The sequence below is a fragment of the Perognathus longimembris genome, chromosome 28 (genome assembly GCF_023159225.1).
Source record: "Perognathus longimembris pacificus isolate PPM17 chromosome 28, ASM2315922v1, whole genome shotgun sequence".
Taxonomy (NCBI): domain Eukaryota; kingdom Metazoa; phylum Chordata; class Mammalia; order Rodentia; family Heteromyidae; genus Perognathus; species Perognathus longimembris.
The window spans coordinates 56,618,991-56,643,342 of NC_063188.1; the positions used below are offsets into that span (position 1 = coordinate 56,618,991).

The following is a 24,352-nucleotide window of genomic DNA, read 5'->3' on the forward strand; positions in this document are numbered from 1 at the left end:
TCAGTTATAAAAAATACTAAACTTTATTTTTTTTTAGCCAGTCCTGGGGCCTGGACTCAGGGCCTGATCACTGTCCCTGGCTTCTTTTTACTCAAGGCTAGCACTCTGCCACTTGAGCCACAGCGCCACTTCTGTTTTTTTTTTTCCCCCTGTTTATGTGGTGCTGAGCAATCGAACCTAGGGCTTCATGAATGTCAGGCAAGTACTCTACCACTAAGCCACATTCCCAGCTATAACTTGGTTTTTCAATATTAGCAAATGCCCCAAAATGTTCAATGTTAACATTTTTTCTTATTAAGATTCCTCTAAGACTTAGACTTAAAAAGATCAGAGACTAAACATTTTATATATTCAGGCCCATTTAACCACTGTAGCCTATGTTTAAATTATTTAAAAATATGGATTCTTGCTTTAATCTGTCTTTAATTTTTCCTTCTGTTTTTGTGTGCTGATAATGACGGTTGAAATTCAGGCCTTGCATTTCCTTGGCTTGCTTGCCCACAACTGGTGCTTTACCACTTGAGCAGCATCTAGAGCCCCCCTCCCCCCCGGCTTTTTACTGACTAATTGGAGATGATGTCTTGTAGACTTTAATGCCCTGGATGGCTTCGATCCAAAATCCTCCAAGTCTCAGTTAGGATTATATATATGAGCCCCTAGTGTCTGGCTTTCCAAAGTTTTTTCTTTTTTCCTTCTTTGGTTCATCCAATAATTAATTTTCCTGGTGATCTCACCAAAAAAAGATAACAGTCCTGCTTGTAGGCCATGTGACTGACTGCAAAATTTTATCAAACTATTGTTCAACTTTTAACTATTTGGTGACCTTACATTGTCCCCTGAGTTCTTTCATTTTTGGAAACATTTTAGTCTAACTTTTTTTTCCTGTTGGTTCTGGGACTTGAACTCAGAGCTTGGGTAGTGCTATCCCTGAGCCTCTTTGTACTCAAGGCTAGCATTCTACCACTTGAGCCACAGTGCCACTTCTGGCCCTTTCTGATTAGTTTTTTGGAGATCAGAGTTTCACAGACATTTCTGCTTTCAGGCTGGCTTTGAACTGCGATCCTCAGCCTCCTGAGTAGCTAGGATTACAGATGTGAGCCACTGGCACCCACCTAGTCATAATTTTTAATAGTAAACTTCATATTTAGATATTAATTTTGAACCTAATGGTTAAGATTTGTACTAACATAACTATTGGTGAATTCTGTAGTAATTCTTTTTCATTTTGGGGGCCAGTCCTGAGGCTTGAACTCAGGGCCTGGGCACTGCCCCTGGGCTTCTTCTACCACTTGAACAGCAGCATTACTTCCAGCTTTATCTGTTTATGTGGTATTGAGGAATTGAACATAGGACTTCATGCAAGCAAGGCAAGCACTCTACCCCTAAGTCACATTCCCCATCTAGCCGAGAATTCTGTAATAATTCTACAAAATTTTTTAAAAATTAATTAACCCTTAATGTATAGGATATTTATTAGAACAAAACCTGACCCTCTGTTGGAAGCCTATCTCTTTACCACCCTTTCCTCACAGAAAATGTGCAAATGTTCCTTAGCTATAGTACTTTGTATTCTTTTAGAAACCAATTCGAAAATTTGGTGTAATATTTTAGCATACTTAGACAATTATTTTTGTCTAATTAGTATTGTATGATCTAATTCGGAATTCTGTTCACTGTATTCTATTGTGATATTGTACACAGAATGTAGAAAAAACAATTTTTAAACAAATCTTATTGACCTTTGTATATGGTTCTACAGTACTTTGGCCCTTAAAACTTGTACTTTTTATTTAACAGTTTACCTTAAACCTGGTTTACAGCCTCTTAAAAGATAAACAAGAAGCTGTCAGATGTATCTCTGCCTGTCAGTGTATTCTATTTGATTTTAGTTTTAGGGTGTGTGTGTGTGTGTGTGTGTGTGTGTGTGTGTGTGTCTCTGTGTGTCTGTGTGTGTCTGTGTGTATATACTGAGCTGTGAACTCAGGGCCTGTCTCTTAGCTTTTCACTCAAGGCTGGCATTCTGTGACTTAAGCTACACCTCCACTTCTGGCTTTTTGCTGGTTAATTGGAGAGTTTCATGGACTTTACTGCCTGAGTGGGCTTCAAACTTGGATCTTAGGATCTCAGCCTCCTGAGTAGATAGGATTACAGGAGGGAGCCAATGGCACCAAGCCTTAACAAGCAAAAAACCTCTTAAAAAAATCAAAGCTTGGGGGCTGGGGATATGGCCCAGTGGCAAGAGTGCTTGCCTCATATACATGAGGCCCTGGGTTCAATTCCCCAGCACCACATACGCAGAAAATGGCCAGAAGTGGCGCTGTGGCTCAAGTGGCAGAGTGCTAGCCTTGAGCAAGAAGAAGCCAGGGACAGTGCTCAGGCCCTGAGTGCAAGCCCAGGACTGGCCAAAAAATAAAAAAAATAAAAAAAAATCAAAGCTTGGGGCTGGGAATATGGCCTAGTGGCAAGAGTGCTTGCTTCATATACATGAAGCCCTGGGTTCAATTCCCCAGCACCACCTATATAGAAAATGGCCAGAAGTGGCGCTGTGGGTCAAGTGGCAGAATGGTAGCCTTGAGCAAAAAGAAGCCAGGGACAGTGCTCAGGCCCTGAGTGCAAGCCCAGGACTGGCAAAAAACAAAAACAAAATCAAAGCTTGAGTCCTTCCATTGATATATATTTGAAATCCATGTAATGTGTACGTACTACACACACACACACACACACACACACACACACACACACACACACCATGTATTTTGCCCATGCATTAACACAGTAATACTTATTGCATAGTGAGTATTACACAAGCATAGTAAAAACTCATAGCAGTTTGGAATTTAGGATCTCAGGTTCTATTCCCAGCTTTATTTTCTCCAGTTAAATCAATTCCCTTCTCTTAGCCTATTTCCTCAGCTATAAAATGACATATTTGGAATTGAAAGTCCTTTCTTCTAGCTCTAACGTTTTGTGTTACTTTTGTTATGGTTCTTTCTCTAAGTCTCCCTGGAGCAAGAGATCCTTCTCTTGATTGCTTCTTTATAAGAATTCCACATTTTGAAATATTAATTGACATACTAGCATGAGGCCGTTTATCAATCTTTCTTGCTTGAGTCTAAAAGGAGACAGTACTTATTTCCTTTTGAGATAATATCATAATTTTTAAAGGCCTTTTTAGCTTTCTAATTTTGTTTTTCTGATTGTGTTATTAGGCTCATCTTCTTTTTGCATTCTTTCAGTAGAGGAAGGTGTAATAAGGCATTATCTTAGTGTTCATTATATAATTTAGCCGAGATCGGGTGCGTTCAGGGTGGTATGGCCGTAGACTATAATTTAGAAGATTTTAGTTTGTGAGCATTTTGGGGTCCTATTAGTTCTCATGCACCAATTCAAATTATTTGTTTGTGGAGATTTTCCCTCCTTCCCATATTGTTTTACTTTCTCCCCCTTTTCCTTCCCTACCTTTCAGGATAATAAAGGAGTGGCTCCATTACCTCTGGCTCTGCTCAGGTTATCTGCCACCAGAGTGGCACAACCTGTGCTTCTAGTGGTTCTAATAGAGTCATGGCTGCTTTGGATGCTACATCTGCCCCAAGATGTAATATTGAGCATTGAGATTTCAGGGGCAGTACTTTGTTGCCTGGATGATTTTCTCAGAACGGTCTTGGAAAGCCTCAAGAAAGGAAACTTCAGAGCACACAGAATCAACTAGGGAGCATGACTATACATCCATCACAGTCATACCAGCATGAGTCCAGCTGAGGCCTCCAAAATGATGCGTTGCCAGCTTCAGCTGGTTCTCAAGTGATGATGTCCTTGAAGTATCTGTGGCCTGTGACTCCAGAGTTAAGGTAGTGGAGTTTCCCTTTAAACATCTCACAGCAGGCTTTGTAGATGGGACACATTTCAACCTCAGCATGCTTGCTGGCTACTCAGGTTGAAGGTCTGCCTCAGCCCTGGGCTCCTTTAAATTTTGAGATATAGTAGGTTAGATATGAGCCACCAGTTATCATTTATGCACTGTTCATAAGTTATGCAAGAATTTGATTTTATTAACGTTCTTAGTTTACTTGGCCATATGTAAGAATTTCCTTTGACCAAATAAGTGATGCGGGGCCAAATATAAAACTTTATCATACTTAGCTAGATAAAGCTTAGGGAGTCACCATCACTCAATTATCATTCTCTGAAGTTTTATACTTTTCCTGCTTCTAAAGTGACTATAATTATTGGTTTCTGAATGTTGGAGATAAGTTGCAATTCTTCAATGTATGGCTTTGATTCCATTTTCTGTAATTGTGTGATTTATTTGTTGGTCGTGGGGCTTGAACTCTAGGCTTGGGTGCTGTCCCTGAGCTCTAGCTCAAGGCTAGTGTTCTACCACTTGAGCCAGAGTGCTACTTCTGGTTTTTTGGTGGTTAATTGCAGTTAAGAGTCTCACAGACTTTCCTGCTTGGGCTGGCTTTGAACCACAATCTTCAGATCTCAGCCTCCTGAGTAGTTAGGATTATAGGCATGAGCCACCAGTGTCCGGCTTGTATGATTTATTAATTGATATCCAATTGTATCTTATTGCATGTGCATCATATTTCTTTGTTTGTTTCTTGACAGTCCAGAACTTGAGATTGAATTAGGTAGGTTGACATATTTTGACCTTCCATTTAATAGATGTGTTAGGAGTTTAGAGATTGGAAGAAGAAAATTTATGGTGCTGCTTACAATTATGCCAGGTTTTCCACAGTTAGTAGGAATTTTAAAACTTTTGGCATTTGTAAACAACTGAAATCAGGTATTGAAGTAGCACGTAAATAACGTGATTCAGAATATAGTTTTGGTGGCTCTTATTGACCTACCCAAATGATGTAAGATCAGCTTTTAGTTCTTAAGAACCATTTTGTACTTGGTCAACACTTTACACATTTTATACACATGAACATTCATTTAAGAATTCATTGCCTGGGGCTGGGGATATGGCCTAGTGGCAAGAGTGCTTGCCTTGTATACATGAGGTCCTAGGTTCGATTCCCCAGCACCACATATACAGAAAACGGCCAGAAGTGGCTCTGTGGCTCAAGTGGCAGAGTGCTAGCCTTGAGCAAGAAGCCAGGGACAGTGCTCAGGCCCTGAGTCTGAGGCCCAGGACTGGCCAAAAAAAAAAAAAAAAAGAATTCATTGCCTGTGTATTTTCTATGGGAAAAATTTGGGAGAAAAACTAATATACAGTGAATTAAAGAGAAAAAGATTTATCTACCTATTATCTAATGTTTAAAAGGTTACTATGTCTCATGTTTGACTCAGATCACTTTAATATATAAAATATTATCAATAAAATTTATTTGAGGGTTTTCTTAAAAAACAAAAAAAGAATTCATTGCCCAAATTGAGAACATTTTTTTTCTGGCATATGAAAAATGAGAATGCAGATTTTACTGAAGATTTTAGAGAATTTTTTTCCCACAAAGATGCTTTCATTCCATCTAATGAATATTTCTTTTATTCTGAAACTATTTTCTGACTTGGAGAGGAAGATGTGTTAGATGGAGTCCTTTTGTAAAATGAGGAAAGTAAACATTATTTGCATCTACTTTTCTTTCTTGGTAAAACAGGTACCTATGACCTTTTAATAGTCTCTGTTTTTAAAATGTCAACTGTATGCAATCCCACATCAACAAGCCACTGATCTAGAAGTATTAAGAGCAAAGCTTTAGAATTAAATTCCAGTAAAACTTAAATTAGAGTGATAAAATCTATATTCCTTCAAAATATAAAATAGAGCAGAGACCCCTCAGAATACCAAATTTATGTGTGGTTCCTTTTTTTTACCAATTAGTGATTTTCTGTGTTTTCTCAATATTTCTGATCCATCTGTTTGGAGGAGAAAATACAAAACGGCATATAATAAACATTTATGGAAGTGATTGCCTATTTTGGTTCAGCCTAGGCAGTTTAGGGTTTAAATAACAGGGAACATTTTACTTGTGGAAACTGGGGAAGTCAGCATACATTAACATCTACCATTGAATGCTTTCCTTTTGATTTTTGGTGAAAAAGGTTGACATTTCAACTTGGGGTCTCTCCCTTGCTAGTCAAGCAATCTACTGCAGAGCAACACCACTAGCCCTTTTTTACACTGCTTATTTTGAGATAGGGTCTCATTTTTGCCCAGGTCTGTTCTTGGACCACTCTAAGGTTTCCTGTTGTAGCTGGGAAGACAGACATCCCATTACACATTGAGATGGGGTCTTGTGAACTTTTTTTTCCCCTGGGCTAGACTGAAATTGCTATCTTCCTAATCTCAGCGCCCTAAGTAGCTGGGAGGGCAGGTGCATGCCGCTGAGGTATTAGTTGAGAAGGAGTCTAACAATGTTTTGCCTGGAGAGGCATAGAACTTTGATCCTTTTGATCAGCCTCTCGAGTAGCCTCTCAGCTTGTGAGCCATCATGCCCTAGCCCCATGAATAAAAATTCATTCAATCATGCTTTGACGTGTGAGTACAGTCAAAGAAGTGAAAAGAAATGTTTCAAATTTAGAAATTAAGACAGATTCTATAATCTCATCTATTAAGGTATTTGGTTGAGCTGGTCAGTCTTGATTACCAAATGTATAATTATACCATGGAAATTAGCTCATGGTAAACTATTGGACTCTTGCCATCTTCCTCTTTGAATATTTATGTAATCCTTTACTATTGTGATTTCTGAATTTATGACAAGAATGACTGCCCTGATGAAATCCCTTGTCTCACACAAAGCCTCATCATTTTATTTGATATTTTCAGATAATTTTAATTAGTGCAAACATGCACATCAAAGGTGTATGTGTATATAATATATATGCATATAATATAATGTGCAGCATATATACACACACATACATATGTACATACTTTTTGGTGCTGGCAGTGGGACTTGAGCTCAAGGTCTCATACTCTTCCTGGCTTTTTTGCTCAAGACTAGCGCTCTACCACTAGAGCCACTGCTCCACTTCCAAGTTTTTGCTGGTAAATTGGATATAGGAGTCTCATTAACTTTTCTGCCCCGACTGGCTTCTAATCTCCATCCATAGATCTCGCCCTCCTGAGTAGTCAGTGTGAGCCATGGGTGCCTGACATTCACAGGAATGTATTTTTACATGATAATATTAGTAAAGGAATTATTTTCTCATGTGCTTTTAGTACTTGATTTTTCTATTAATGAATTGGTCTTTGAGTAACATCTTAAGAAATTTTATTGAGAATGAAGCTACTGTACTGTTTTAGAAAGTCATGGTAATGTGTATTCTTTTACTGTGTATAATAAATAGTGCTCATGTTCCTTCTCTGTCCTAACTTCAATATTACTAGAGCCCTTATTGTTTAGTGCCAAATATTTGGTGATACTTTGATCTGATTAACAGATTTCTGGAGTAAAGTGAAATTGAGATTCAAAAATATTCTAGGTTGATTCACTGTTTCATAATAGAATGGTTTATTAATATTCATTTTTCAGCAATATGTTTTGCTGTTGAATAAACCTTCTCTGGAGTTTGGTCTGTGTGATTTACCACTAGTGGGTTGTCTCCTATTGTATTTGCTGGATGATGGTGACAATGGAAACTTATGTAGCATTACGTTGGAATTGGTCACAATAGTCATAAGATATAAAATCTATTAACATTTCAATTTTGATAACAGAATTTTATTTTCAATTGGTATATTTCAACCCCAAATATATAGTTTTTTAATTGTGTTTTTACTCTCAAGAATTGCCAAGAAGATGCTTTTAGAAGAAATTAAAGCCAATCTTTCCTCTGATGAGGATGGGTCTTCAGATGATGAACCAGAAGAAGAGAAAAAAAGAAATGGAAAACAACTTGAAGCCAATCCAGGAGATGAAGGTGAGCTCCCCAGAGAGAGACACAGGATGCTATCAATTAATTACTTGAGCTGTTCAGTCCTTGAAGAATATCAGTAATTATGAACTCTTTTAGTGCATGCATGTTCAAGCTTATTAAAATCTTTAAGCTTTCTTCCTTTTATCCCTGAATCTCTTGTAATAATTATGGCAGCTATTCTCTTTTTTGTCAGTTACTGCCAATAAACAGATGAGTTTTAAGCCAAGTATGCTTGAAAGTAATAGGCACTGGTGACATTTTAATAATAGTGTGATGTGCAAGATAACCTTTCACCAGTGCTACAATGTATATGCACTGCTCTGCTGAATGATGTCTGTGTTCTTACTAACATAATAGTTTTGAGAAACATTTTTGTCTTTTTTATTGTTAAGTAGTTGTATAAAGAGGTTACAATTCCACAAGTCAGGTATAAGTATAATGCATCTTGGTCAGTATCACCTTTTCCTTTGTTCTTCCCTATTTTCCCTTCCCATCCCTGCCCTCAAGTTACATAGTTCATTTTTTGCATAAAGTACATTTCACCTTTCCTCCCTCCATTTCTGTGCTCCCCTTTGCCTACTCCCTTAAAACATGTTTGGAAAACATTTTAAAGGGCAAAATGGGTTGTAGAAGGACTTACTGATACGTGTTTTTCATTTAGACACAAAAAACCCAACCAATTCTGAATCAGATTCAGATTCTGAAGAATCTAAGAAGCCAAGATATAGACATAGGCTTTTGAGGCACAAGCTGACTGTGAGTGATGGAGAATCTGGAGAAGAAAAAAAGACAAAGCCTAAAGAGCACAAAGAAGCCAAAATTCGAAGTAGAAGGAAGGGTAAGATATTTGCATTCTGATTGGAAGAAACACACTAGTTTCATATGCCAATTACAGGAATGAGATAGAGCCTATGAAACAACTGGCCTATCCAGGCTGAGAACATATCAGCTGGTCTCTTGAGTCATGTAAGTATTTAGAGTGGGAAGATAACCCTGGATCTTGAGATAACACTAAGAGTATTTTAAACCTTTTTGTGTTATACACATTCACAGTATAATGATCAATAAATAATGACTGAATATAAATTTGTAGGCTACATATAAAATAAAATATTACACACAACTACAAGAATAACTGCTTTCTTTTGGAAACAATAAAAGCTAGCAATCATATATAAAATTTGACTTATATGTAGTCAGATTATTTTAACTATATTAAAAGTCTGAGGTTTCTCTTTTGGCTCACTTGTTCTTTGCAGTACTGGAGTTTGAACTCAGAGCATTATGCTTCCTATGCAGACAGTCTATCAGTGGAACCATATCCCTAGTCTTTTTTTACTACAGTCACTGTTCAAATAGTCTTCCTTTTTGCCTGAGTGGATGGTACCACAATCCTGTTTATGTTTCCACATAGCTAGGATGACAGTCAGGACACCATGCTTAGCCCTTAATTGGATGAAATAGAATCTGGTGAACTTTTGCCCACACTATCCTCAAACTATAATCCTCCTGATATAGGTGTGAGTCAAGTCACTGTTTTCAGCTTTTTGTGTTTAAGGTTAGTGTTCTACCACTTGAGTCACAGCTCCACTTCTGCCTTTTTTGTGAGTTGGAAAGGAGAATCTCATGGACATTCCTGCTGAGACTGACTTTGAACTGTGATCCTCAGATCTCAGCCTCCTAAGTAGTTAGGATTATAGTGCCTGACATTTTTTTTTCTTTTTGGTAAGATAGATTCTCACTGTGTAGGGCAGGCTGGCTTTGAAATGAAGATCTTCATGTCTCAGCCTCCTCAGCCTCGTGAGTGTTGGGATAAAAGGTGTATGCCAACATGCTCAGAATGAGTCCTTATACATTGAGGGGCTTCTAAGTCCACATTAAATTAAGGATACAAAAATGAATAGGTAGATTATTGGTACAGTGGTTTTCAGTCACTATGGGAATCACTTTGGGGAGTGTTAAAATAGGTGAAGCTGAGGCATCTGAAATGAAATCAAGCACAGGAAGACATATACCATGTGTTTAAGCTAAAACAAGTTGATTTCATGAGGTAGAGAATGGAATACTATTAGTGGTCACTAGAAGTTAGGAGGGGGCATAAAAGGAATTTGAATAACAGGTAATAAGGTATAGTTAAATAGGACATTATAATTCACATGAATTTATTACATATTTTTTGAAGAACTAGAAGAGATGATTATGAAGGGTCCCAGCACATAGAAATGTTAGATGACCTTTTTGATGCCAGTATTGGGACTTGAATTTAGTACTTTGTACTCTTGCTTAGCCCTTTTGCTCAAGGCTGGTGTTCTACCACTTGAGCAACACCTTTACTTCCATCTTTTTGCTGTTAGTTGCTGCCTGGGTTGGCTTTGAACCTCACTTTTCAGATCTCAGCTTAATATCTATAAGGAACTATCTTAGCTAAGGTACCCATGTCTACACATAAAATTCATGGATCCACTAATATGTGTTACCTTAGACACATAGCTTGAAGATAAATTTATACAGCATTCTTAGTGAACTTTTTCATTTTGAGAGCAGTTCCTCACCTTAGGGCAAATATGATGTTTTCTACTTGTAGAAGCATATTAACATACAGAGCACTTTAGATTTTGGATAATTATACAATTTTTGATGAGGCTAGTTAACTTGTAACATTTCAGTCATTAAAAGGTATATTCTATAAGCTGTAATATACAGTCATGTATGTTCCTAATGTTCTTACAATGCTTTAAATTATTAATGTGAAATTATGGGCAACTTAAGTGAATTTTGTTTCTGTTTTAAAATGCTTGGCAATGATATATATTTTTTAATTTAAGTGAGCAGCGAAGAGTCAGAAGATACTGATTTTCAGGAATCAGGAGTCAGTGAAGCAGTTAGTGAGTCTGAAGATGAACAACGGCCTAGAACAAGGTAATATTGCACTTTTCCCCAAAACTTTAGGGAGTAATCTCAATAAATTTAAAAGTATGTAAATATTTTGTATGTTTATACTTGAAAACATACTTTATATGCAATTGAATTGTCTATTGTAACTGTGTTGGCTTTTCAGTGTGCAGAAATATTCATTACTGGAGGTTTTGGTTATTAGGAAGGGCTTTACTGTATAGTAGATAAGAAACTGTATAAAAACTGCCTCAACCTATTTTCTGTCTTTCTTCTACGCTTAAGTTTTCTCCTTTCTAAAATAGAGGATTACAGTATAATTACCTTACTGGTTATTGTAGGTATTTAATGAGACAGTGCATGTAAAATGCTTATAACAACCTCCATAGCACATAGTAATTCTTAAATGAGTGCTAATTATTGCTCTTAGTATTAGAGTAATAAAGATGGATTCGTTTCTTAATATGTCCTGATAAATGCTTACATAAAAATTTCCTTTTCAGCACAGTTTTTTAGGTAATACCATTCTAAGATTTAAAAGAAAGTCTCCCAGAATAACATTATCTTTCCTACAATTTAGCAAATGAAGAGTGTATTTGTAGTATGTGTCTACATAAATGTCTGTTTGCACTTGCATGTTTTAAAACATTTGTGTTTATTTAGGCTAATACTTAACCAGACTGTGCTTAGAGTATAGCATAATATTATATTTCAGGAAAATATAATAATAATAAGGTATGACAGGAACTGTGCTTAAACTAAGATAATTTGTAAAACAGAAAATTTAGCATTTTAAGCTTTAGATATAGCGCAGTGTTGGTGGCTCAAGCCTGTAATCCTAGTTACTCAGCATGCTGAGATCTGAAGATCATTGTTCAAAGCCAACCCAGACAAGAAGTTTGTGAGACTCATTTCCAATTAACCACCAAAAAGCTGAAAGTGGAGCTGTAGCTCAAGTGGTAGAGTGCTAGCATTGAGCACTGGACATATTAAGATTATAAGATTAAATTCCTATAGTATGTTTACTTTTGTGAATAGATTCTTTAATGTATTACTTCCAAGGTTCGCTCAGATTTTACTTTGCATCAAGGCTTTATCACTTTTTGGTTTGCTTTTGTGGTGCTGGGGAGTAGTTTCTTAGGCATGCTAGGCATGTACACTGAGCTATACTCCTAGTCCACTTCTATTTTTATACTAATACTGGGCCTTGAACTCAGGGCCTGGGTGTTTCCCTTTTGCTTTTTGTGGTGAAGGCTGATGCTCTACTATTTGAGCCACACTTCTACTTCTGACTTTTTGCTGGTTAATTGGAGATAAGAGTCTGCCCAGGCTAGCTTTAAAATGAGGTCCTCATAGGTCAGTCTCCTGGATAGCTAGGATTAAAGGTATGAGCCACTAGTGCTCAGTACTTCATTACTCTTTAAATAATAATAATAATAATAATAATAATAATACAATTCATATTATTAGTGCCAGTAGTAGAGCTTGAACTTAGGTCTTTCCATTCTTGTTTCGCTTTTTCATGCAAGGCTGGTACTTTACAACTTGAACCATACTTACATGTCATGCTTTTTGGTGATTAATTGGAGATGAGAGTCACACAGAGTCTCTTTCCCTGAGCCGGCTTTGAACTGCTAATCCTCAGATCTGAGCCTCCTCAGTAGCTAGGACTAAAGCTGTGAGCCACCAGTGCCGTGCTTAAATGATTAATTTATTGATGGGAAAATATACCTAGCATAAAGTTTGCCATCTTTTAAAAAAATTTTTTTTTATTTTATTGTCAAACTGATGTACAGAGAGGTTACAATTTCATACTTCGGCCTTGGGTACATTTCCTGTACTGTTTGTTACCTCCTCCCTCATTCCCATGAAGCAAACTTTTTTTTTTTTTTTTGGCCAGTCCTGGAGGTTTGCCATCTTTTTTAAGTGACTAATTAATAGTGTTAAGTACAGTCATTTATTTTTAAAAACATTCTCTTCTTTTTTTCTTGTGCCAGTACTGGGGCTCGAACTCAGTGCCTAGGTGCTGCTGTACCTTAGCTTTTTTGGTTAAGGCTGATGCTCTACTACATGAACAACCGCCACACTTCAGAATTTTTGCTGGTTAATTAGAGATAAGAGTCTCAGGTACTTTGCTGTCCAGCATAGTTTTGAACTATGATCCTCAGATCTCAGCCACCTGAGTATCTAGGATTACAAGTGTGAGCCACTAGCACCTGACACACCCATTCTTTAGAACTTTGTCATCTTACAAAATGGAAACTGTTTGCATTGAACAATAATTTTTCCTTATTCTTTGACCTCAGCCTCCTACTCATGATACTATTTTATGTCTCTAAGTTTGACTGTTCTAGCTAGTGCCTTCTCTATATCTCATTTTGTGACTGGCTTATGATTTAACATGATTTAACATCATGTCCTCAAGATTCATTCATATTGTAATATGTGTCAGAATCCCTTTTTAAAGCTCAAGAGTGGCCAGGCACTGGTGGGTCATGCTCGTAGTCTTAGCTATTCAGGGGACTGAGATTTGAGGCTTATGGTTCAAAGCCAGCCTGGACAGAAAAGTCTGTGAGATTCTTATCTCCAATTAACCACCAGAAAACTGGAAGTTGAGCTGTGGCTCAAAGTGGCAAAGCCCTAGCCCTGAGTGAAAGAGCTCAGGGATAATGTCCAGGTCCTGAGTTCAAGCCCTAAAATTGATAAAAAAAAAAAAGCTGAAGAGTGTTTCATATTTTTGTCCACTCATTTCTTGTTCACTTGTTCACTTGTTTTGCTCCTACCTGTTGGCAATTGTGAATAATGTCAATAAGAGCATGGATGTATAAATAATCTCTTTTGTCCCTGTTTTCAGTTCTTTAGAGTATATACTCAGAAATAGTATTGGATCATATGATGTTTCTATTTTTAACATTTGAGGACCCTCCATACCACTTTCCATAGTAGCCACATGATTGCCTGTAGTGAACAAGTGTTCTGCTTTGTGTCATTCTGACTTGGCACTTGGTGTTTTCTGAGCTTTTGTTTTTGGTCTAAATTAAATGGTTTTGTGTACCATTTTCTATCCCCAGAAATACTTTTTACACTAAAGTTTGTTGCTATTAAAAATATTTTAATGATCTATCAAGCGCTGGCAGCTCACACCTTTAATCCTTCTCAGGAAGCTGAGATCTGAGGATCATGGTTTGAAGCCAGCCTTGGCAGGAAAATCCCTGAGACTCTCATCTCCAATTAACCACCAAAAGGCCAGAAGTGGAGCTGTGTCTCAAGTAGTAGAACCTTCAGCAAAAAGTTCAGGGATAGCACCCAGGCTCTGAGTTGCAATCTTAGCAAAGCAGTCCTAAATGATGAAGTGAATTTAATCATAATTTACTACTCATATCAAATCTCCCTCCTCTGAGTATTTCTGTTGGAAAATCTGAAACCTTTTCTTTTTTGGCTTCTGTTGGAAGATCCATTAAAAACATGTTGATTTTTTTGTGTTTTAGTTACTGTTGGAATATCTTTTTGAAACCTATTGATTTTTTTCTTGCCTTTTGTTTTCCTTTTCATTTAGGAATGTACATAAAGGTATAGTGTTTCCAAACTCATCATGCCATATTTTATTTTGCACTGAAAATTTTCTTCAGGTCTGCAAAGAAAGCAGAATTGGAAGAAAATCAGAGAAGTTATAAACAAAAAAAGAAAAGGCGACGCATTAAGGTTCAAGAAGATTCATCTAGTGAAAACAAGGTAATAATGTTTGTTATGTGTTTGAATTATAATTGATCTACTATAGTACACAATAATAAGTACACTAATGCTTGTGTTCCATTCATAAGTTACATTAATTTATTTACATTTTACACATTGGAAGGATTAATTTATTGAATATATAAATATGTAAAATTATTGGCCTGAGAGTTACCAGTTTTGTCTGTATCTTAATTTTTATCTTTTCTGTTTTTTATTTTCCTTTATTTCCAATTTATAATTCTAAAATGAATGAAAATTACCAACTTCTTCCAAAGCATTTCCATCAAAGATTTTGTATCTTAATTTCTTTTTTTGTTATATTTTAACATCTTTAAGTTGTACAAAGGAGTTACCATTCATCAGATCAGTGTATAAGCACAATGCATCTTAATTTTTTTTTTTTTGGTCAGTCATGGGGCTTGAACTCGGTCTGGGCACTGTCCCTGAGCTTTTCAGCTCAAGGCTAGGGCTCTACCACTTGAGCCACAGCACCACTTCTGGGTTTCTGTTGATTAATTTCCTGGGCTGGCTCTGAACCACGATCCTCAGATATCAGCTTCTTGAGTAGCTAGGATTATAGGCATGAGCCACCCCTACCTGGTGAATTTGCTTTTTTTAGGTGCTGCTTTTGTGTGGGATTGTACACCTTTTTTTGGTATGTGTATGCATATTGAGTATTTGATTGATAGGTTTCTAAGGTTCAGTTTTGTTGTAGCATATATGAGAATTTGATTCTTTTTAAAAGTGGGTAAGCCATTGTATATGTATACCACATTTTTGTTTATCTTTTCATCAGTTGACAAACATGAATTGTTCCCTCCTTTTGACTACTTGGAATAATGCTGTTATGAACATGACTGTACAAATATCTATTTGAATCTGCTTTTAGTTCCTTTTGGTATATATAGAATAATGTCATTGCTGGATCATAAAATAATTCTTCCCCTCTTCCTTCCTCTCTCCCTCTCCACCTCTCCTCCTCTCTATGTCTCCCTCTTTTTTCCTCCTCCTCCTCCTCCTCCTCCTCCTCCTCCTCCTCCTCCTCCTCCTCCTCCTCCTCCTCCTCCTCCTCCTCCTCCTCCTCCTCCTCCCCCTCCCCCTCCCCCTCCTCCCCCTCCCCCTCCTCCTCCTCCTCCTCCTCCCCCTCCTCCCCCCCCTCCTCCTCCTCCTCCTCCTCCTCCTCCCCCTCCCCCTCCTTCCTCTCCCCCCTTCCTTCCTCTTTTTGTGCCTTTACTGAGGCTTAAACTTGGGCCCTGGATGATATTCTGAGCTTTTCATTTTTCACACACAGCTCCACTTCTGGCTCTTTGTGGTCAATCAGAGCTAAGTGTTTCATGGATTTTACCTTCTGGCTGATTTCAGGCCGTGGGCCTTAGATCTCAGCATATGAGTAGCTAGAACTACAGACATAAGCCACTGGTGCCTGGCTTTTCTTTTTCTAATGTGAATTCACTACCATTCCTATTAGGAATCACATACATATTCTTTTCCTATATTGGCTAAAGCATTTGACACTCTCAGCAGAACTGGACCAGACTTCTGTTTTTTTTTTTCTTTTTCTTATTTTTGCTTTTGTTATTCAGTAATAGCCATTCTAGTGAGTATAAAATGATGCATTCTTGTGGTTTTCATTTATATCTGTCAGTGATGTTGAGCCTCTTTTCATATTCTTTTTAGCCATATATGTACCCATTTACCCCAGGAGTATATATTCTACTTCATAGCACATTTTTATTATATATTATCTGACTTTTTTGAGTACATGCCAGGTAGTCCAGGCTGACCTTGAACTTATGTCTTTCTGTCTCTTGAGTGCTGGGATCACAGACACACACCACCTATTTATTGCTAAATATAAGTGTAAGGCATTTCAACATAGTGTCTTTTGTCCTTTCTTGTTATTTTAAATAGTGGCATACGAAACTGACAAGTTAAAAAATTTCTTACTGTTTACCTCTATCCTTTGAATACTATAGAGCCATTCTGAGGAAGAAGAAAAGGAAGAAGAGGAGGATGAAGATGAGGAGGAAGAGGATGAAAATGATGATTCTAAGTCCCCTGGAAAAGGCAGAAAGAAAATCCGGAAGATTCTAAAGGATGACAAACTAAGGACGGAAACACAAAATGCTCTTAAAGAAGAGGAAGAAAGACGGAAGCGTATCGCTGAGAGGGAGCGTGAGCGAGAGAAATTGAGAGAAGTAAACATTTCTTTTTTAAAGTACTTGTATATATATGTGTGTGTGTATATATATATATATATCATGGTTATATTTCAGTATTTCAAGAGTTGAGTATAACAACTACAGATTTCTAGTTAACACTATTTCATAAGCAGTTTTTGCAACTTCAGAGTCTTCATTAGGTTGTTATAGTATAATTAGATACACATGAATATTTGAATTTTTTCCTGGTCCTGAAGCTTGAACTCTAGGCCTAGGCACTGTCCTTGAGCTTCTTTTATTCAAGGCTAGTATTCTACCTCTTGAACCACAGTACCACTTCTAGCTTTTTTATGGAGATAAAGTCTCACAGACTGTCCTGTTTGGGCTGGCTTTGAACTGTGATTCTCTGACGTCAGCCTCCTGAGTAGCTAGGATTACAGGCATGAGCCACTTATGCCTGGCTTGGAGGAGCTTCTTATGACAACTTTTCTGTCAAACTTAAGAACATATTTTGCTCCTGGTTGCAAATGTAAAGAGTTTAAAAATAGTGGCTTACGTTTATTCCTTAAATGTCATTATATTTATAATTTAAAATCAGGAATCATAAATTGTTCACATGAGCATTTCCTTTGTTAAAATATTTTGTAGTGGGGCTGGGGATATGGCCTAGTGGCAAGAGTGCTTGCCTCGTATACATGAGGCCCTAGGTTCGATTCCCCAGCACCACATATACAGATAATGGCCAGAAGTGGCGCTGTGGCTCAAGTGGCAGAGTGCTAGCCTTGAGCAAGAAGAAGCCAGGGACAGTGCTCAGGCCCTGAGTCCAAGCCCCAGGACTGGCCAAAAAAAAAAAAAAGATGGGCAAAATATTTTGTAGTAAAGAATATGGATGCTGCTGGGGCTGGGAATATGGCCTAGTGGCAGAGGGCTTGCCTTGTATACTTGAAGCCCTGGGTTCGATTCCTCAGCACCGCATATATAATAAAAAGCCGGAAGTGGTGCTGTGGCTCAAGTGGTAGAGTGCTAGCCTTCAGCACAAGGAAGCCAGGGACAGTGCTCAGGCCCTGAGTTCAAGCCCCAGGACTGGCAAAGAAAACCCCACAAAAAACAAAAACAAACAAAAGAATATGGATGCTGGAGGCTAATTATCTGTGTCTAAATTTCAGCATTGTGATTGCTTGAACTTGTAAAGTTACTTTCTGTCCCTCAGTTTTTTCATCTGTCAAATGGAAATACTAGGCCCTACCTTATACAATTACTGAGTATGTTATGTGATGAAGACTGATTAGGATAAGATAACAAAAATACATATGTAGACTTGTGCTTGTTTGTGTATATATCAGTTTTCTTCCCTCCCTCCCCTCCCTCCCTCCCTCCCTCCCTCCCTCCCTCCCTCCCTCCCTCCCTCCCTTCCTCTTTCCTTTGTTCATTGTTGGTCACTGGGCTTGAACTCCAAGCTCTCTGTTCCTGAGCAATTTGTGCTCAAGGTAGCACTCTATCACTTTGAGCCACCTCTGGTTTTCTAGTGGTTAATTGGAGATGAGAGTCTCATGGAAGGTCCTTCCTGGGATGGCTTTGAACTGTGCTCCTCAGTTCTCAGCCTCCTGAATAGCTTGGATTTGCATTCATGAGCCACCAGCACCCAGCTATATTGAAGTTTTCTCTGTGTGTGTGTGTGTGTGTGTGTGTGTGTGTGTGTGTGTGTGTGTGAGATGTTGGGGATCCAACCTAGGCCTTTGTGCATGCTAAGTAAACAATCTACCACTGAGGTACACATCCCAGTCCTGAAGTTTTCTTTTAAATAATGAATTTAAGGTAGTTACCCTTTTTTAAAAAAATTTTTTAATGATTTTATTCATATGGTACCAAGGAATTGAACTCAGGGATTTATGCATGCTAGGTAAGCACTACACCACTCATCCACATTTCCAGCCTTTCATCAACTTTTTTTTTTCTTTTTTGCCAGTCCTGGGCCTTGGACTCAGGGCCTGAGCACTGTCCCTGGCTTCTTTTTGCTCAAGGCTAGCACTCTGCCACTTGAGCCACAGCGCCACCTCTGGCCATTTTCTGTATATGTGGTGCTGGGGAATCGAACCCAGGGCTTCATATATTCGAGGCGCAAGCACTCTTGCCACTAGGCTATATTCCCAGCCCTAAGATAGTTTTTACCCTTTTGTAACTAGTTTGTATTATATATTCATGTCATGTTTTTGAGCTTGTTATTTTGAAACTCATATTTCCAAATGTTATTTTTATTTTTATAATATATTTATTGAGTTTCAGTGAGAGTCATGTTGCCATTTAGATGAGAGAATTCTTGTTTGGAATTGACTTTCACATTGTAGAATTTTTGTTTATTTTTATTTTTGCCAATCCGGGGCCTTGAAGCCACAGTGCTACATCCGGCTTTTTCTGTTTATGTGGTACTAAGGAGTCAAACCCGGGGCTTCATGCATGCCAGGCAAGCACTCTACCACTAAGCCACATTCCAATCCCTAGAATTTTTATTTTTATATTTCCTTTCTGCTGTTTGCACATTTAACACCAGCTATACGCAGTCTTTTGTATTGTTTTGTTTTTTTGGCCTGTCCTGGGTGCTTGGGACTCAGGGCCTGAGCACTGTCCCTGGCTTCTCTTTTTGCTCAAGCCTAGCACTCTACCTCTTGAGCACAGCACCACTTCTGGCCTTTTCAGTTTAAGTGGTGCTGAGGAATCAAATCCAGGGCTTCATGCATGCTAGGCAAGCACTGTACCACTAAGCCACATTCTCAGCCCAACTATAAGCAGTCTTCATGTGATAACTGTATGCTCTCACACAGTTTCAGATGTTCTGTGTAGGAATTCATTTGGCTCTCCTTGGGAGCCATATGTCCATTCAAATTGTAATAGCACTGTGAGAGACTAATCGGACCATTGCTTTTTTTCACCTAATAGTTACTGAGATGTCTGATTCAAACCTTTAAGTTTAATTGAAGGAGCATTACCATAGCAATCGAGTCCTTTTGTCAGTTTGACTTTGGAAGACTTGGAAACCTTGACTTCATCCAGCAATCTGTTGTCGGGGATATGCATATATTTCTGGAAAAGCTCCCTTGCCAAGATTAATACTGTATCTTTACTTGAAGAATTTCCGTGACCTTAATTATGAACCAACTCCCTCTTTTATATAGGTCATAGAAATTGAAGATGCTTCACCCACCAAGTGTCCGATAACAACCAAGTTGGTTTTAGATGAAGATGAAGAAACCAAAGAACCATTAGTGCAGGTTCATAGAAACATGGTTATCAAATTGAAACCCCACCAAGTGGATGGTAAGAAATGACTTCATGGATCCATTACTTTTAGTTAGATTTCTGGCAGTATTTGGTTTTCTCTGTTTCACATTCTGCTAAGTCTTTTAAAAAATTTTTTTTATTGTCAAACTGATATACAGAGCGGTTACAGTTTCATACGTTAGGCTTTGGATACATTTCTTGTACTGTTACCTCCTCCCTCATTCCTCCTCCCCCTCCCCCTTATCCTTTCCCCCCATGAGTTTTTCAGTTTTGCAAGTATTGCTTTTGTAAGGAAATGGAAGGACTTGGAAAAAATTATACTAAGTGACATGAGCCAGACCCAAAGAAACTTGGACTCTGTGGTTTCCCTCATAGGGAATAATTAGCACAGGTTTAGGCAAGTCACAGCAGAGGATCATAAGAGCCCCAAAGCTATACCCTTATGAACACAAAAGATGATGCTAAGTGAAATGAACTCCATGTTATGGAAACAAGTGTTATGTCACTGTTGTAATTACTTTCAACATGCGATGTGAAACCGTAGCCTCTATTTTTGATGATCCTCTTGTATCCCCTTTCTGTGGTTGTATCTGCACTATCTCTGTATCTTATCTGAGTACATTGGAAACCATGTATACAGGTATTAGAACTAGGAAACTGAAAGGGAATACCAAAATCGAGACACACAGGGTAAAAAAGACAAACAATTCTGCTAAGTCTTGAATATCCATTGGTCCCTGCTCTTTGAAAGCTCATAAACAAATGAGGAAAAATTGAGTTGGGCAATAGCCAGCAATGAGTGTTTTAAGTAGGGAAGGTGAAAGTGTGGCTTACAAGTGGGTGGTAATAAATAGCAAGTGGGGTACATTAATCTACCAGTGGTTGGCTAAGGCGGAAGACATGAATCACATTGGGGAATGCTGCTCTAGCATTTTCAGCTATGTTTTGAAGTATGTTTTTAAGCAATCTTTCTACATTAGTATTAAAATGCTCCTCAACTATTCCTACTCTGTTGGTTACAGTGCAGTTACTAGGTCACTTTTGTATGTGTACATGAATTAATTCATAAGGAAAGCCACCCAATTCGTTTTTTTTGCCAGTCCTGGGGCTTGAACTAAGTGCCTGGCCACTGTCCCTAAGCTTTTGCTCAAGGCTAGTGCTCTACCTCTTGTGCCACAGCGCCACTTCTGGCCTTTTCTGTTTATGTGGTACTAAGGAATCGAACCCAGGGCTTCATGCATGCTAGGCAAGCATTCTACCACTAAGCCAAATTCCCAACCCAACCACTGTTGAATAAACAGGAAGTAATGAATTATCTCCTGGGATTTTTTTTCTTGATTGGCTCAATGAATTTATAAGTATATTCAATAGTGAACTATTTCTCTTTCCATAATAAAAATTTTAAAGAATACCTTATTGTTTATGATTTTTATTAGTATATATTAGTTGCACAATGGGGCTTCATCGTGATATTTCCATCATGCATACATCCTCACCCCCTCTGTCACTCTCCCTTATTTTTCCCCTCTACTTCTTAGAACAATTTCATTGTTTTCTTTTCATGCACACATACAAAGTACTTCATCTATATTCACCTTCCTCCTCCTGCTTATACTCACTGTCTAGCAGAGCCTATTTTACTTTCCTGATATTCATTTATTACTACTAATTCTACCAGGGGTTGTGCCATGGTGTTTTGGATATGCATATATTTTCATCAGACTATCCTTCCCCTATTTCTCCCTACCTTCTTATCTGTCCAGCCCTCTGTTGTTTGATAGCTTTCAGTGAAATTACTTATGCCATATTCGTACATGGACACATATTTCTACTTTATTGAAGTATTCTTTTGTCACTTTGGGCCATTTTGGGTTGTGGAAAACATCTGTGATTACCCTATTATTGTGTGTGTGCTGTCTTATTTCTAATGTACCTGAAGGAAAAAAATTCTATTTGCATTTAAAATTTTCTTTAGTTCTTAGTGTTTTTTTTTAATGCGTTTTCCTAGCAATTTTAATTATTTCAGATGTGAATATATGGAAAGAGTTTTAACTTGCACTTATAAACTGAACTTTCTGAAACTGTTATCTTTAGGTGTCCAGTTTATGTGGGATTGTTGCTGTGAGTCTGTGCAGAAAACAAAGAAGTCTCCAGGTTCAGGGTGCATCCTTGCCCACTGCATGGGCCTTGGTAAGACTTTACAGGTAAGAAATAAATATCACGAAAATATCTCATTTTGTGCAGATGTGAATATACAGTAGGTTCTGTTATGGTCTAGGTACAGTTGTTGGGGCTGCAGTTGAGGCAATGAAGAAAGTAAGACCTCTCCTTATAATCTTACGTTTTAGTGGGGAATAAAATAAGAAGTGTGCTTTCAGATCATAAGTGCCAAAGAGGGGTAGATTTGGGGATAAGGAAGGCATCTTGAGAGAGCCTTATATTTGAACAGAGACCCTAATGAATTGAAGCTAATAACTGTAAAGACTGGTGTGGAAATTCATTTTTCTTCTTTTTGGAAGTACTGAGATTTGAACTCAGGGCCTTATGCTTGCTAGTAAGTGCTCTACCAATTGAGTCACACCTCCAGTCAGAAATTGACCTCTTGTACAACTTTTAGCAGTCTGTGCTACCACAGTAACAAGAATGTAAACTATTTTTTACTGTTAAGCTTACTGCATTTTCTAGGCTTGGAATGTAGTTCACTGGCAATGTTTGTGTAACTTGCACAAGGTCCTGGCTTTAGTCCACAGTACTTCCAGGAAAAAAGAAGTTACATTTTTAAATGGCCAGAGTTGTATAAAATATGTGAAATTAGTGGAAAAGATAATTTCAGCATAAGGTAATTCATAGAAGATTCAGTGAATCAAAACATACACTCAATTTATCTGCTAAATGGGCAGTAGTATTTTCTGAGTATTTTGAGACATTCTGTGGAGACCACAGAATTTGTTTTGATGGGACAACATCTTCATATTTTTTATATTGATCATAGAATCACAAAAACTTTACAATTGGAAGGATTACCTAGTTGAACATTCTCATTTTAAGTTACATTTCTTTTTCAGTACCTTATGTGGGTTGGGCATTAGACAAGTATGCTTGGTTGGTTGGTTCACTATTAAACACAAAACAGAAGTATTAAGATGGCAGTTTGTTTTCTTGTAGGTGGTAAGTTTTCTTCACACAGTCCTCCTGTGTGACAAATTGGATTTCAGTACAGCTTTAGTGGTTTGTCCACTTAATACCGCTTTGAATTGGATGAATGAATTTGAGAAGTGGCAGGATGGATTAAGTGATGACGAAAAGCTTGAGGTATTACATTTTAACTGTTTTTTAAAAAAATCACTTTATGAACTTTATACACTGTTTTCCTTTGAATTCATATTTCAGTGGGAATATTTAGTATTCATACATTTTAGTAGCTATAGTAACTGACCTTATTTTCCTACACAAGGTCTCTGAGTTAGCCACTGTGAAACGTCCTCAGGAGAGAAGTTACATGCTTCAGAGGTGGCAAGAAGATGGTGGAGTGATGATCATAGGGTATGAGATGTACAGAAATCTTGCTCAAGGAAGGAATGTCAAGAGTCGGAAACTGAAAGAAATATTTAATAAAGCTCTAGTTGATCCAGGTAAGGTGGTAACAAGCAATGACATGAAGAAGTATATTAAAAATTATGTGTGTTTGTTTTATTGAACAAATACTAATATTTCAGTGATCCTTCTGCTTTTGACCTCTTTGGTTCAGCACCATTTCATTAAGGTCAAATCATCTGTCTATACTGTTTGTAAATGTTGAAATTTTTTCTGAGTTTGCACATTTTCAGGGAGACCTCATAACAGTAAAACCCTCTTCACATTTGAGTGTGGTGAGGCTGAAGCAATGGATCCTGAGTTCAAGGCCAGCTTGGATTATACTGAGACCCTGTGTTGAGACAGAAAGATAGCTAGCCATTAGAACTCTCTTCATACTTCCATATTCTGAAAATAGTTAATCCTTTTTCCAATGTGCTAGAAGAATTACTGCTAGCTCATCTATATTGTACCATCACTATAGGAAGTTCATATTTCTAATAATATTTCTTGCCTGCCTGCCTGTTTTCCTCCCTCTCTTCCTCCCTGCCTCCCTTCCTCCCTTCCTCTTTCCCTACCCCCTTCCCTTCCATCCATCCATCTGTACGTCTGTTGCTGGTACTAGGGCTTAAACTCAGGCCGTGGGCACTTTCTATTAGCTTTTTTTTGTTTTGTTGAGTGTGAGGCTTGAACTCAGGGCCTGGGCACTGTCCCTGAGTCTCTTTGTGTTTAAGGATAGTACTTTACCACTTGAGCCACGGTGCTACTTCCTGTTTTAAGCAGTTAATTGGAGATAAGAGTCTCACGGGGACTTGTCAGCCTCTTGAATAGCCAGGATTATAGGC

General features: G+C 37.9%; 1 protein-coding gene across 7 annotated transcripts in view; it reads left to right on the forward strand.

Moving 5' to 3' along the window:
• The window catches only part of Atrx (ATRX chromatin remodeler), a 163,518-nt gene that overhangs the window by 84,866 nt on the left and 54,300 nt on the right, over window positions 1-24,352 (forward strand). For all 7 annotated transcript variants that reach the window (XM_048336717.1, XM_048336718.1, XM_048336720.1 and 4 more), the window contains 9 exons: window positions 7,739-7,872; window positions 8,531-8,707; window positions 10,695-10,788; window positions 14,391-14,493; window positions 16,473-16,694; window positions 19,829-19,970; window positions 22,029-22,138; window positions 23,100-23,246; window positions 23,389-23,566. In XM_048336717.1, coding sequence (XP_048192674.1) covers window positions 7,739-7,872; window positions 8,531-8,707; window positions 10,695-10,788; window positions 14,391-14,493; window positions 16,473-16,694; window positions 19,829-19,970; window positions 22,029-22,138; window positions 23,100-23,246; window positions 23,389-23,566 — 1,307 coding nt within the window. The remainder of the gene's footprint in view (window positions 1-7,738; window positions 7,873-8,530; window positions 8,708-10,694; window positions 10,789-14,390; window positions 14,494-16,472; window positions 16,695-19,828; window positions 19,971-22,028; window positions 22,139-23,099; window positions 23,247-23,388; window positions 23,567-24,352) is intronic.